This window comes from Phyllobates terribilis, unplaced genomic scaffold, assembly GCF_046119375.1.
Source record: "Phyllobates terribilis strain yellow unplaced genomic scaffold, ASM4611937v1 Scaffold_11__3_contigs__length_659146591, whole genome shotgun sequence".
Lineage (NCBI taxonomy): Eukaryota > Metazoa > Chordata > Amphibia > Anura > Dendrobatidae > Phyllobates > Phyllobates terribilis.
The window spans coordinates 116,156,380-116,172,763 of record NW_027362771.1 but is presented as its reverse complement, the minus strand read 5'-3'; the positions used below and the strand labels follow the sequence as shown (position 1 = coordinate 116,172,763).

The following is a 16,384-nucleotide window of genomic DNA, read 5'->3' as shown; positions in this document are numbered from 1 at the left end:
TCTCTCCTGGTTCTCCTCCTACATCTCTGACTGCTCCTTCACTATCTTTTGCCGACTCCTCTTCCTCTCCTCATCCCCTTACTATCTGAGTTCTGCAGGGCTCAGTCCCAGGCCCCCTCCTCTTCTCTCTATACACTGGCCCTATTGGACAAACAATCAGCAGATTTTGGTTCCAGTATCATCTCTATGCTGACGGTACCCAACTATACACCTCTTCACCTGACATCACCCCTACCCTAATACAAAACACCAAGGATTGTTTGTCCGCTGTCTCTAACATCATGTCCTCCCTCTATCTTAAACTGAATCTCTCTAAAACTGAACTTCTTGTGTTTCTCCCCTCTACTAACCCAGCTCTACCTAACATCGAAATTACCTTGGAGGGTTCAACCATAACTCCCAAGCTGCACGCCTGCAGCCTCGGGGTCATATTCGACACTAACCTTTCCTTTACTCCCCATTTCCGATCACTCGCTCTTGTCACCTGCATCTTAAAAACATCTCCAGAATCCGACCTTTTCTCACCTTTGAAACTGCTAAAACTAACTGTCGCTCTTATTCACTCTCGTCTGGACTATTGCAACTCTTTTCTGATCGGTCTCTCTCTTACCAAACTTTCTCCTCTCCAATTCGTCCTGAATGCGGCAGCAAGGGTCATATTTCTGTCCAGCTGCTTCACCGATGCCTTCATCTTGTGCCAGTCATTACACTGGTTGCCCATCCGCTATAGGGTCCAATATAAACTAATGGCTCTCACCCACAAAGCTCTCCACAGTTCTGCACTGCCTTATATCTCCTCGCTCATCTGTCTATCGCCCTACACGTGCCCTTCATTCTACAAATGACCTAAGACAAACCTCGCACCTCCGTCTCCAAGACTTCACTCGTGCTGCGCCAGTTCTCTGGAATGCACTACCCCAGGCGATCCGACTGATGCCTAGCCCCCATGTCTTCAAGCGCGCTTTAAAAACCCATCTCTTTAAACAAGCCTACCACCTTAACTACTCAGTAAATTAACTTTCCCCTGTTCCCTCCTAAATATTATTCAGAATCTGTTCCCTACTCTTTATCTGTTTCCACACCCTCCATGCACAAGATAACTGCACTCAGAGGTACTTGAGTATTGCAATTAAACATATTGGCTGATGACCGGATCATACAGATTTATATGAAAATCCCTATTTATTATAATTGCCTGACCTGAAATAACAACAAGCACTTTTCACCCATTGTGTCCCCCCATTTCCTTGTAGAATGTAAGCTTGCGAGCAGGGACCTCACTCCTAATGTAACTGTTTAAACTGTCTTACCTTGTATTGAATTTATTGTCTGTACATGTCCCCGCTTAATTGTAAAGTGCTGCGGAATATGTTGGCGCTATATAGATAAAAATTATTATTGTTGTTATATGTGAACTTCTCCTTCTTTTGTGGTGCTTTTAATTGCGTTAACTCTACGTGTGATTCTTTGCTGCTAGGCACTTTTACTTTACTCCAGTTTTGTGGATTTTCAATATGGCAGGAAGTATCATTCATTCACTTTATAAACACAATACCCACAGACTTACAAATATATTTTGGCATGACATGCTCATTGTTTGACCATGTGGTAATCTATTCCCTACAATAAAGCAGACTTAGGCGGTGTGGACGCTGTCTGACCTATGATCCGGTGGTGTCCATCTTTTTAGGCGTGCATAAAAGTTGGAACAGAGGCTCGACTAACTCCAGAGTAACTCTGCTGTCTCATTCTAGTGAATGAATACCCTGGGGATTTAATCTGAATTACATCATTCAGAGATTTAGATGGAAATCCCGATTTATGTCCCCACTCAGGTCTGTCATCTGTTAACAGAAATATAGGGGGCTTCCACATTACTGGTAGCGCAGAGGCTTTGGAAAAGCACTGACTCCTTGCCCCCCCCAAAAAAAAAGAAAATCGGCGAATTCTGCACTTTCAAATCCAAATGCCCACCTCTCTTCTGAGCCCCACATTGTGCCTAAACCACATCTAGCAACCACATGTTTGGCATTTCTATAGCGATGAGAGCCCACCTAATTTATTGGTGCATGTCTCCAGAAGCACAAGCTGGCTATAACGTACTGGACACTACAATAGCAGATTTGCAGTTTTCATTTGGCAGCATCCACAGCAGCTTGTTTCTGGAGAACGCTCATGGAGTCAATCATCACTACACTTGTACATAAATTGCCAAAGGGATATAATTTCCAAAATGGAGTTACTTGAGGGGGGTTATTCTGTATATAGAGTCTGCAAACTATTCTAGGAAAATCTGCGCTCGAAAAGGCAAATTGTGCTCCATCCCTCCCGAGTCTCGTCATGTGGGTAAGCAGTACTGTAACAGCCACATATGGGGTTCAGCAGAAATTGTGACAAATTTTGGTGGCATTTTTTTTACCCACTTTCCCTTGTGGAAATGTAAAATATGGGTCTAAAACAAATTTCATGAAAAAATTGTCTCAATCAGTGGGATCTTTTGAAGTGTTCCCGAGTTATTACCACTTAGTGACACTGGTAAGAATTGTAAAATTTGGCCTGGTCATAAAGTTGAAAACAGGCTTGGAGGTTTGAAGGGGTTAAACATGGATGTGTGAATGAGGTCTAAGAAGAATAATTTCCGGACTTTTTCTATGTCACATGTAGTCTGTATAAATCCATTAGGAACAAACTGAAATCATTTGGGGTGGGGGGTGGGGTGATAAAAATAACAAAACTAAATGTGCACACCCTCTTGTAATTGGTGATGGGCTAATTCTGAACACAACCACATCACATTTAAACTCCTGTTAAATAGTAGTTTGTACGCAGCTGCCATAATTTTAAAGTGTTCCTGATCATCTCCATGTAAAGTTTACTGTTCGATTTGGGATTTTCTTTGTTGTATTTTACAGCAAAAGTCATGGTCCATAAACCGCTTACAACATTGCAAAGGAATCTCCTTGTTGGTAATTTTTTGTACCTTTCTCCCAAAGTATTAGATATACCATTGAACACCTGAAGTTAGCCATCAAGAAGTATCTTAACCACTTAGCACCAGAGCCTGTTTTTGCCTTCGTGACCAGGCCAATTTTTTCAATTCTGACCACTGTCACTTTATGAAGTAATTACTCTGGAACGCTTCAACGGATTCCCCTGGTTCTGAGACTGTTTGTTTTTTTCGTGACATATTGTACTTCATGATCGTGGTAAAATTTCTTCGATTTCACTTTCGTTTATTTGTGAAAAAAATCGGAAATTTGGCGAAAATCTTGAAAATTTAGCAATTTTCAAACTTTGAATTTTCATGCCCTTAAATCAGAGAGATATGTCACACAAAATAGTTAATAAATAACATTTCCCACATGTCTACTTTTACATCAGCCCAATTTTGGAACCAACATTTTTTTTTGTTAGGAAGCTATAAGGGTTAAAAGTTGACCAGCGATTTTCTCATTTTTCCAACAAAATTTACAAAAAACATTTTTTTATTTTTTTTTTAGGGACCACATCTTATTTGAAGTGACTTTGAGGGGCCTTGATGACAGAAAATACCCAAAAGTGACACTATTCTAAAAACTGCACCCCTCAAGGTGCTCAAAACCACATTCAAGAAGTTTATTAAACCTTCAAGTGTTTCACGGGAGTTTTTGGAATGTGGAAGAGAACAATGAACATTTTAACTTTTTTTCACAAAAATGTTACTTTAGACCCAATATTTTTTATTTTCACAAGGGTAACAGGAAAAAATGGACTACACAATTTGTAGTGCAATTTTTCCTGAGCACGCTGATACCCTATATGTGAGGGAAAACCACTGTTTGGGCGCACTGCAGGGTTCGCAAGGGAAGGAGCGCCATTAGACTTTTTGAATGTAAAATTTGTTTGAATAATTAGCAGACGCCATGTTGGGTTTGGAGAGCTCCTGATGTGCCTAAACAGTGGAAACCCCCCACAAGTGACACCATTTTGGAAACTAGACCCCTCAGGGAACTTATCTAGATGTGTGGTGAGCACCTTGCACCCCCAGGTGCTTCACAGAAGTTTATAATATTGAGCCGTAAAAATAAAATTTTCACATTTTTCCCACAAAAAATGTTTTTCATCCCCTAATTTTGCATTATCATAAGGATAACAAGAGAAATTGCACCATGAAATTTGTTGTGCAATTTCTCCGGAGTACGCCGATACCCCATATGTGGGGGAAAACCACTGCTTTGGTGTACGGTAGGGTTCGGAAGAGAAAGGAGCGCTATGTTGGCTGGGATAGGCAGCAGACACCATGTCACATTTGAAGAGTCGCTGACATGCCGAAACAGCAGAAACCCCCACAAGTGACGCCATTTTGTAAATTACACCTCTCAAGGAATTCATCTAGGGAAGTAGTGAGTATTTTTTAATTTTTAAATTTATACGATTAGGCAGTGAAGAAAACATAATTATATTTTTACCACAAAAAAAGTTTTACCCTCAGATTTTACATTTTCACACAGGGCAATGGGTAAAATTGGTGCCGAAATGTCACACAATTTCTTCTAAACGTGGCAATACCCCATATGTGGCTGTATCATACCGCTTAGCCATACGGTGAGATCTGGGAGGGACGGGGCGCTATTTGACAATTGGAGAACAAATTATTGTAGAATAGGCATTTGGATTTGGGAGCACAAAATTTTAACAGATGACGGACCTGAGTGGGGACTAGCTTTTTTTGAGGACTGAGCTTTTATTGGGAACATTTTACATATTGTTTATCTGGCGCTCTATGCTGAGCACTTACATCGAGGTTTCCATCTAAATTTCCAAGTGATGTAATTCAGATGAAGCCCCTGCGGGATCCATTCACTGTAATGAGGCAGCATAGTTACTCTGGACTTCGTCTGGCCTCTGTTTAGCGATGTCCTTTTTTTCAGAAGTGCACAAAACTGTGGCCAACCACACTTTTATGCACGCCTAAAAAAACTGACGCCGTGGGATCACAGGCCTGACGGCATCCACAATGGCCTATATCTGCCTCATTACAGGGAATCTTCCGTCATGGGTTCCGTCTGAATCACATATTTCAGAGATTTACACGGAAACTCTAAGTGCTCAGCGCAGAGCGCAGGATAAATGTGAGCAAAGCCTTACTGCGATCTTTGGGAAACATAATAAACAAATCAGTAGCTGGTGAAGAATTGGTTTTATTTATTTTTTACGCCATTCCTCGTGCGGTATAAGTGATGAGATTACTTTATTCTTCGGGTCGGTGCGATTACAGAGATACCAGATTTATATCGGGTTTTTATGACTGACAGCTGTCGCACACTAAAAGACGCTTTTGCATCGCCATATTTTGAGAGCTATAATTTTTACATATTTCGGCCGAAAGTCATGTTACTGCTTGTTTTTTGCGGGACGAGTTGACATTTTTATTGGTACCATTTTTTGGGTGCGTGACATTTTTTGATCGCTTTCTATTCCTTTTTTTGGGAGGTAAAATTAGCAAAAACCAACAATTAAGGGATTGTTTTTTGAGTTTTTTTTTATGCTGTTCTGCGTGTGGTAAAAGTGATAAGGCAGCATTATTCTTCGGGTCAGTACGTTTACAGCGATACTACACTTAGCGTATTTTTTTTTATGTTTTGGCGCTTTTACACAATAAAATAATTTTATAGAAAAAATATTTTTTTTGCATCGCTTTATTCTGAGAGCTCTAATTTTTTTATTTTTCGGCTAATGGAGCTGTATGGTGGCTTTTTTTTTTTTTTTTTTGTGGAACAAGATGATTTCAGCGGTACCATTTTTTTATTTCCATTTTGCTTTTTGATCGCATTTTTTTTCGGCGATATGATGAAAAAGCATTTTTTTTTGCTCCGTTTTTTATTTTTATTACGGTGTGCACAGAAGGAGTTAGTGTGACAGTTTTATAGATCGGGTTGTTTCGGACGCGACGATACCAAATATGTGCACTTTTTTTGTTTTTGCATAAATATACAGATTTATTGGTTTAATATTTTATTTATTTTGTGATTTTATTTTTTTTAAGTTTGAAAACATTTTTTAGACTTTTCTTTTACATTTTTACTTAGTCCTGTATTGGACATTAATTTTTATTTTTCTAATCTCTGTTCTCATGCAATGCAATAGACATGTATTGCATTGCATGAGAGATTTGCTGACAGTTTCACACTGTCTCCTGCTAGACTTCAGCTGCAGGCTGAAGTCTAGCAGGACGCCGTACATGGCAGACCCGGAGGCGGTCATGTGACCTCCGGCTGCCATGACAACGGCAGGTCCTGTCAGACATCAGGGGGCCGTCGGAGAGGTAAGTGGATGAACCCCTCTCCTCTCACTATCTTCTAAATGCCGCGATCACTATAGATCGCGGCATATAGAAGATAGCAAAGGGTTAACATCATTGGGACCTGATTCAATCGGGTCCCGATGATGTCCCCTGTCAGAGCTGTCACTCTGCACCGCTCTCGCAGCGCTTGCAGGACCCTGGGGGTCCTGAGGGCTGCGGGACCACCGACCGTTAATAAACGTCGGCGCTGCACAGAGCCCAGGCAGCGGCGACATTTATGTACAGTGGGCGGTCGGGAAGCGGTTAAAGAGATTGTCCCACTAATAAAGTATTATTTAATTTATAGACCTTGGATTATTAAGTTCCACATTTGGATGTGTTTGAAAAAAAAGTTCCTATCCCAAGAATCTTACAAATGTGTCCCTGCTGTGTGCTGTGTAATGGCTGTGTGTGACCGAGCAGGGACATGGTCTGATCATACCACAGCTCCTGGGCAGGCAGCAAAAGAGCGAATACAGACAGGACAGCACTGGATCACAGCGGATTCTTTCTGTGAGTTAAAGCAAGTTTTTAAACAGGCAGGGAAATGTTTTTCCTTTATTGAAACCAGCAGCTATGATCCCATGCTGTCCTTTCTGTATACTTTTGCTTCATCCTCTGCCCAAGAGCTGTGGTATGTTAAGTCCATATTCCTGCACGGTCAGACACAGCCATTACACAATACACAGCAGGGGCACATTTATAAGATTATCTCAGCAGAGGAATTTTTTTTTTTTTGTCTTTAACACATCCAATTGTGAAACTTTTTTTTATTTTGAGCTCTATTGATATTTAAAGTGAACTTTGTTCATGGGAAAACCCCTTTAAGTTTGGCAACAACAAGCGTTTTTACATGCGTTTTCGCATGCATTTTTTTTCAAGCACTTTTCCAAGTGATTTTGAGCATCACTTGGAAAAGTGGCAACTGGCATGGATTTATATTGTGTGACCAACTTAGATGCTTTAAATGCTGCATCTATAGTAAAAAAAAAAAAAAAAAAAAAATAAATAAAAAACCTTTATACTCTCCTCTCCGGTCTCCTCCTGGCGGCGGCGATCCTCGGTGTCCCGCAGTGTACTGGCAGGACCTGCGGTGACGTCATTTAGTCAGCTGATGGTCACGCGACCATCACCTGACCGCTGACGTCAGTGGTCGCGTGACCATCAGCTGATTAAATTATGTCACCCCCAGGTCCTGCCAGTACACCGTGGGATGCCGAGGAGAGAGGATGCAGCCGGGAGGAGACCGGAGAGGTGAGTATACAGTTTTTTTTTTTTTATTTAACTTAATTTATTTTTTTCACCGCGTGGTAGCCGGAATGAAGAGGAGTTGTAGTCTCCTCTTCATCCTGGGTACCACACGCACCGCGATTACGCCGTGAATTCGCGGCCATTGAATTCAATTGAAACTCAGCAAATCCATATATACCTGCGGGTTTGCTGCGTTTCAATGTTCCTCAATGGCCACGAATTTGTGATGTAATTGCGGTAGAAATGGTCATGCTGCGTTTTGCAAAGCGAATTTGGCGCGCTAATTAGCGCATCATGTGCACAGCACATCCGAATTCACATTGCTTTGCATGGCAGACGGTTTTACAAGCGTTTTCTTGGCTGCAAAAACGTTACAAGAACGCTATGTGGGCACATAGCCTCAAGGTTGAAATGCTGCAAAGCCAGCACTGTGCATAAGCAAAAGAACACCACACCACAGTGCAGCATGGTGGAAAAAAAGCAAAGTTTTGGAATTGCCCAGACCTAAATCCAATTGAAAATTTGTGGGTTGTCCTGGAGAGCTTTGCAAAAGGAGATGCCCTCTCAATTGGCAGATTTGGAGCGCTACTGCAAGGAAGAGTGGTCAAAGATTGACAATTCTAGATGTGACATGCTGTTCGACTCCTATCCAAAAAAGACTGAATGCTGAAATAAACTGTAGTACTAATTCCCAGGCGCTGCTACGCGTGATCCTGATGCGGAACACTGTTGCCACACATGTGACACACACGCGACAGTTTTTTTTTTTTTTTTTTTTTTTTGTGCCAGTGGAGACATTCAGTCACAATAGCTGGCAGCAAATGAAGAAGTCTTTTAAATTATGTTTTTGAAGAAGGCTGGACAGGGTAGTCATATTAATTATATTACAATTGACATTCGGGAGGATATATTCACATCATGTGGTGTTATGCTGCAGTGCTCCAGAATTGGGATACATCTTTTTAAAAAAAAAATGTATATGTTTTGGTTTCTATATCCTTTTTAGACTGTCAGAATGTTTAGTATTGAGTAAATCTGTTTAATTGTATATATATTTTTTTTTCTAGAGAGATATATTCGCTATGGTGAGAAAACACGAGCTGTCCTTGCAAAGTTGGCAAATCATGGAAAAAAGATGTTTCTCATTACAAATAGCCCCAGTAGCTTTGTGTAAGTAATCAGGAACTGAATTTTCTTCTTTTTTTCTTTTAACAAATTCTGGTGTTTCAGATTTCTTTCTCGATTTGACTTTCACTTCATAGAATACATTTTTTATTAGGTCAAGCGATTATGCATGCAGTATTGCCAAATATGTTAATTTATTCTGTTACATTTTGCTGTTTTCATTTGAAGAAAAGGGCGGTGATTTAAACTTGTGTGCATGTATAGAAGATTTGAGATTATTATTTTTTTTTTTTACATTTTTAATTAGTCCACAGAGAGGACTTTAACTTGTCAATGCAATACAAAAGTATTGCTGTGTGTTGTGAAATTCCTGGTCACCTATGATGTCCACCCACGGGATGGTTTTCATAGGAGGTCTGACATGGCAGGCACGGAGACATTCAGAAGACCCCAATGGCCATGGCAACTGATCAGCACCCCACAATTGTATTGCCCAGGTTGCTGATGGCTGTCAGAAGTATTTACCACCATGTTGAAGTCTTTTAAATGCCACTGTCACACTTGACAAATGGCATTTAAGAACACACGGCCACCATAGGGGGTTAACAGCCCAACAAACTATGGCTGTATCTGACTTTTTTTTCTTTTCCCTCTGTACACTAACTGTATGGACACTACAGATGTACATTTTAGTATCTATAAAATATGTTGAGGCCTGATTCACCTGTCCAGAACTCGACAGCCTCATAGGCATATATATTAGCCTGAGTTGGCGTCAGGAGACCCGCACCTACAGAGTGCAAAACACATGTGTGAATCCAGCCGGAGGTGTGCCAACATGGGGAAAAATAATCCATTTTCCTGCCCACAAAAGTAATCACTCGGGCTCCATGGCTCAAATGTTTATATTTTTACAAATATCTTTAGAAAACGTTAGTAACTTGCAAAGTTTGTTTGTACAAATAAATAAACTTGTATAATTTCTCTTCAGGGACAAGGGGATGAATTTCATTGTGGGGAAAGACTGGAGAGATCTTTTTGATGTTGTCATTGTTCAAGCTGATAAGCCAAATTTTTTCAATGATAAAAGGAGGTAAATATTTCATCCAGATTTTCTTCACATTTCACCTAGCTGCCAAACCTTCATAAATCGGCTCAGTTCAATTTCCTCAGTTCTAACTAGTTTAACAACATGAGTAAAGTCAACATTGCATTTCTAGGAAAGTATCATTAAAGGTTGGTACATCTTTGCACCTTTTTTTTTTTTTTTGATTGTTCGTTTGCTTGCTAAATACAAAGTTGAGCAGCAATCTAAGTAGTCTTCAGTGGAAAAATGGTAGAACACCTGTAATGAAGAGTGTGTCCTTAACTAGCTGAATGTTTTGTAAATGACAAAAATACATCAGAGCTTCTGCTGTCACTCTGCTACCCCCCTTCTGTGTTGGTAATCAGAAGGTTAGGGTTGTATACATATATCAAGAATGAAGATGAGAGCAGGCTCAGAAAGGGGCAACAGATAAGCAAGAAAGCGGATGAAATGGAATTGAGTGCAGGATAGAAGCTTTGCTGACACACAAAACTGTCCTGAAACATAAGCTATTGCAGACAACAGCACTGTGGATACACACGCCCCTCAAATCCAACCTATATTACTAGGAGAGACAATCCCAAAAGAGAAAAATGTGAAGCTTTGGTCAAACTGCAAACTGCACATCAGGCAGTCTGATATAATGAATGAAGAGTGCAGACTTTGGTTACCATTTTAATTAATATAATTGCAGTAACATATGTAAAAAAAAAAAAAAATTTCCTTCATGTCAAGTGTCCATAGCCTTTAGATATTTACAGTATTAGATCCTGACTGTGTATGGACTCCCTTAATTTTGTAATGACATGGCTCTTGTGAATACAGACCATATAAAGGTTATATTGTGAATGTATACTCCCCATGCAATCTTCATTGAAGCAGCCATCATAAAAGCAAATAGGCAAGTTTCACTAGATATGATGTACAGTTGTGTCCCTGCTTTTGAGTAAGGCTTTCAAGCAGAGCCCGCATCTTTCCTAGCAGATGATGGCTGATTTATTCTCTAAATATTCTCTATATATGCCTCTAACAATCGTAGGTGGAGCTCTTCTCCACCAGTGTCTGTTAACATGTTGAATGCATCTGTCACTCTGACAGTGGCATCTAACACGTGGGGGGGCACGTTATTCCATGCTCCCATCGGCGCACCCGTGACTTGATCGCAGGGTGCCGATGGGTTGCCATGACAGCCCCCCCCGTGTCTGCCATTATGATACTCCTGTGAATAGGGCCTGCGTCACCACGCAGCGCACACGGGCAAGCAGGGGGGCCCACTCGCTGTCGGGGACACCGGCACGCTGTGGGGCTCGTGAGTGGGCCCCCTGCTTGCTTAGGGCCCGGCACTTGCAATACTTACCTCTCCCTGTTTCACCGCAGCTCCGGTGTCTTCCACGTCGTCTGACTCTGACGTCTCAGGGCAGAGGGCGCGATGACGTTACTGCAACGCGCCCGCTGCTTTGAGCACTGCAGAGAGTTGGAAGACGTTGAGTCCGGAGCAGCCACCAGCAAGTAGAGGTGACTATTTGATTTATTTTTATCGAGCATTATATGGGGCCCATACCGTATGGAGCACTATATAGGGCCCGTTATTCTGTATGGGGCCTATGTATGGGGCCCGTTATTCTGTATGGAAGACTATACTATCCGGTCTAAAATGAAACTTTTGAATCCCCCCACCCCACCCCAGGGCATTCACTGTGTGCTGCGAGGATTTGCTGGTTTCTGAGCTATAGTGGCATTTACAATAGATACTTATTACATGAGTGAGAAGTGTAATCTTTGGCCTTGTACTATACCTATATTTCTCTGCCGTACCTGTGCATCATGAATGGTGTTATGTGTTACAAAAAAATTGCCCTTACTGAGTACCACATTTTTAATCTTGATTTCTTTTAGTGTTTCTTAAAGCCCTAAAGTTGCCATTTGAAATGACTCTAGTTTTGTGCCATGTCTGATTTTTTTTCAACAACATTAAACAACTGAATGAACATCCTCCGAGCCTGGTGATTCCATAATTTTTGCCAGGGGTTGTAGAATCCCAGGCCTGAATAGGTATAACATGCTATCACCAGCAACTCTCTGAGGGTCTGAGTGTATTTAAGGACACAGCAAGGATGTGCTGATTAACAGCAGAAAGGTTAGGATACCTCAGGGGCCTAAAGGGAAAGGTATAATCTCCAAGCAAGGTGAGGATCATCTCTGGGTCCTAAAGAGAGAGGAATCATAAAAGGATCAGGGAGATGTTTGTAAGGCCAAACGCAGCGATCTTCTACAGCTGGACACCGTATGACTGTCAACCCGGACACATCCGTGAAAGTTAAACCCTGTCTATGGACTAAGAGATAACAACCCCATCGCTGGGAATACAAATGCTGACTTTACCCCAACTCCCACCCCATCTTTCTTACCCTTCGATCCCAAGAATAGTGCTCTGAAGTGTGAATTGAGCGAAAATTAAGCATGTACACCTCCACTCCATTTATTCTTATTGGGAGCCCCAGGAGACAGCTGAACACAGCGCTCTACTAGCCCTGAAGTGTACCTTTTCAAATGTCCTTTTTGGAGCCCTGAACTTAGAACATACAGGTAACTTTCTTCCCATAGGAGCTAATCCTGCTTTGTTGCTCGCATCATGCGGTGATATATTGGATCGAATTGCTCTTCAAGTAGGAGCATTGGCATCAAATGACCCATTCACTGAATCTAGGCATCAGTCTGCATGCGCACAATGCTAGAATTATAATGGAGACTTGGCTAATCCCATCATTAATCTGGATTGTAGGTTTTCATACAAGCTGCTAATGGTAGCCTTTGAACCTAAAATTATTTGTATTAAAGGCACAGCCAGTCTAGGAAAATCCCAGTAATAACTCCACTGGTGTGTGTGTGTGTGTGTGTGTGTGTGTGTGTGTGTGTTAAATATATATTCTGGTACAATAAATCTAGTATTCTATCTGGAATTTTTATTTGTTAGTTTTCCTCAAGTCAACCATGCACTTAGGCATTTAGCGTGCCTACTACTAGAGTAAAATTCCTTTAACCCAAAGGTAAATTTTTTTTATTTTTTTATTACCCTTCCTTAGACCTTTCCGTAAGGTTACAAATCGAGGTGTTCTACTGTGGGATAAAATTCACCAATTAGAAAAAGGCAAGATATACAAGCAGGTTTGTGTTGAAGCTTTATTTTTTTAATTGAAGTTTTAGCAGCTTTTAGTATATGCTAGAGTAATTTCTTATACTTCTCTGCCTTTCTCTTCTATAGGGCAACCTGTTTGAATTTTTGAAGCTCACTGGCTGGCGAGGATCAAAAGTGTTATACTTTGGTGACCATATATACAGTGATCTGGCAGTAAGACATATATCTAATTACTAAACTATAGTTAAGCATCTGCAAGGTTCTGTTCTGTTTTGATTGCCATAACGCATTTGATTTGCATTTCCTTTTAATATAATTTTTCATCATGGGTCGCTAAGGAACGTATGAAGCCAGTTCAAGAACTGTGCCAGCTGTGTTAAATATTTGCCATCTGCCTGTAAACTGCAGCAACTAGAATTTGCTCCTTTGGTTGCAGTTTTAGCTAATTATATGCTCCTGTCAATCTCTGTAAGTGGCATTTATATGACTTCTTCTCTGGTACGTGCATATCCTATCCTACTAATATTATAAATGCGAAAGTTTGTGAGTATGTTTGTTACTCTTTCACGAAAAAACTACTGGACGGATTTGCATGAAACTTTACAGTAATATAGATTATACATCGGAATAACATAGGCTACAATTTGTAATGATTTTATGTAATTTTGGTCGTAATATAACGATACATGTCAATTAAGTCGGAAAAAAATCTGGCCTCTGAGAGCTCTCTTATATATACACATACACAGGTGATATTTAAATGGCTGATTTACAGCAGTCAGAAGAGATTGATAATACAATAATTTGCCCATAGTGGATCATTGTATAGTGAGGTCACAGTTGCCGCCTGTCCACAGTCAGAATACAGGGGTGATCATATACCGTGGCCAGGTACAAGTGTGGCACAGGGGGTTCACACACGACCCCCAGGGACTGACATTTCCTAGAAAATTTGGCAGCTGTCAGTCATGAGCTCACCCTGATACATTACACTCTGGAAACAGCTGAAGGGAGAAGGATAATTTATGACATTTTCTCAGACTTAAAAAACAAAAAAAACCACAGAAAACAGCCCATATGTCAGGAACAGGTTACTAGGGAACTACACGTCCCAGCACGGCCTGCCCGCGCCCACAGCCCGGGGGGAGTGTGAGGCTTCCTCCTGCAGGTTGCCCGGGGGCACCGGGCCGTCATTGTCCTCCACAGGGGGTCCCTGCCGCCATTGTCCCTCCACATAACACCGTATAATAAAACATGCGCTCAACTGCGCCAGCTGCTGCAGCCGGGAAAGTTACGAGCGCCTCACCTGGGCGGAGGGGAGGTGACTCACACACGGGGAGGGGCAGTAACCTGAGCGCGGCTCCATGGAGGATGCACACACTGCAGCCTGACAGCACCGGCAGCAGCGCTACACAAATGGCGTCCTCCCCTCCTGTGTGCAGCACAGCCCTGTGTGTGTGCAGCGCAGCATGTCACCCACAGCACCAGCAGGCTGCTCTCAGCTCCCACAGAGCACTGGGAATGGTTGCTATGGGTAACCGCGCCACAGCTGCTCCTCATGGACCAGTCATATACAACTGATATCGTCTGTACAGCGATCGTAATATAACTAATTAGATTGTTTTAACTTTACTAAGTACCTATTTTGTAATTAGTACTTATAAAAATGCCGCGAAAGCGTAAGTCTATCATTTCGCAAAGCTCTAATAAAGCCCGAGCTATGAAAATAATTAGACGTGATGAGACGTCTCAACAGGTCGAGCAACGAAGGCTTGAGCAGGCGGTGCGTTGTGCGGCACATAGAGCTGCAGAGACTCCAGAACAATCCCAAACCCGACGTGAACGGAATGCAGAGTTTTTGGCATCTCAACGGGCTGCTGAAACTCAAGAACAGTCCCAAGCCCGACGTGAACAGCATGCGGAGTATCTGGCATCTCAACGGGCTGCTGAAACTCCAGAACAGTCCCAAGCCCGACGTGAACAGCATGCAGAGTATCTGGCGTCTCAACGGGCTGCTGAAACTCCAGAACAGTCCCAAGCTCGACGTCAGCAGCAAGCGTCTTACATGGCGTCCCAAAGAGCCACTGAAACTTATGAAATGGCCGAATCTCGCAGACGCACTGTTGCTGAAAGGGCAGCACAGCGATGTCAAACATTTACAAGAAATACATGGATATTGTTTAATAAAGCTGCATTTGAGTATGACGAGACTCTTGATTATGAAACTCACAAGCTTATAAAAATAGAAGCAATGACCATAGATTGCAAATATTGCGGAGCTCTTAAGTGGAAAGAGGAAGCAGCAGGTATGTGTTGTTTGGGCGGGAAAGTAGCTCTTCCTTATATAGACGAGCCAGTTCAACCTTTAAAAGAGCTTTTCTCTAATGAAACTGATGAATCTCGCCTTTTTCTAAATAATATAAGAAAATACAACATGTGCTTTCATATGACGTCTTTTGGAGCAGATCAAATTGTCTCAATGCCAGGGTTTTGCCCGACCTTTACAATACAAGGACAAGTATACCACCGTATCGGTTCTTTAATTCCTACGTCCATTTCGCAACCACAATTTTTACAAGTTTATTTCATAGGTGACGAAGAAGAACAAATCAACAGGCGTACTGAGTGCGTGCAAAGCGTAGATAGAAACATAGTTAAAAAATTACAACGAGTACTTCACGACCACAACATTTTGGTGCATGAATTTAAAACGGCTAGAGACAGAATGATCAATGACGATCATTTCAAAGTAGTGATTCACCCAGACCGTGTACCACGTGGTCAACATGAGAGACGATTCAATGCCCCTACTACAAATGAAATAGCTGCTGTAATAGTTAGTAGCGAACAAACTATGTCTCGGGACATCGTTGTGCAGCCGCGCGATGGCATTCTCACTAGGGTTCCCGATACACATAGATTCTATGACGCTCTCGAGTACCCAATAATTTTTTGGAAAGGACAAGAGGGGTACAGCATTGATATTCCTCAGATAAATCCAAATACCAAACAAGCAATGCCAAGCAAAAAGGTGTCCTGCAAAGATTTTTATGCCTTTCACTTGATGGTCCGTCGCAGCGATTTTAATTTGATGCTTAAGTGTAGGCTCCTACTTCATCAGTTTCTGGTCGACATGTATGTAAAGATGGAAAGTGAGCGCTTAAGGTTCATTTCTTTAAATCAAAAAAACTGCGCGCAGAAAATTATATTCACTTGCAAGATTCAATAAGAAATGATGCGGATTTGGATCCAAATAACTTAGGTCAGATGGTGATTCTCCCGTCATCATTTGTAAATAGCCCGAGATACCTACACGAATACACACAAGATGCGTTCACATACGTACGTAATTATGGGAGGCCTGATTTATTTATTACAATGACTTGCAACCCCTCTTGGCCAGAAATCACCAAAGAGCTTATGGCTGGTCAAAATTCAATGGACAGACATGACTTAACAGCTC

At 41.6% G+C, this 16,384-nt stretch overlaps 1 protein-coding gene across 2 annotated transcripts in view; it reads left to right on the top strand.

The window, feature by feature from the left end:
* Positions 1-16,384, top strand: part of NT5DC3 (5'-nucleotidase domain containing 3) — a 107,355-nt gene that overhangs the window by 66,988 nt on the left and 23,983 nt on the right. For both annotated transcript variants that reach the window (XM_073651532.1, XM_073651533.1), the window contains 4 exons: positions 8,641-8,743; positions 9,690-9,791; positions 12,869-12,950; positions 13,048-13,134. In XM_073651532.1, the coding sequence (XP_073507633.1) occupies positions 8,641-8,743; positions 9,690-9,791; positions 12,869-12,950; positions 13,048-13,134 (374 nt within the window). The remainder of the gene's footprint in view (positions 1-8,640; positions 8,744-9,689; positions 9,792-12,868; positions 12,951-13,047; positions 13,135-16,384) is intronic.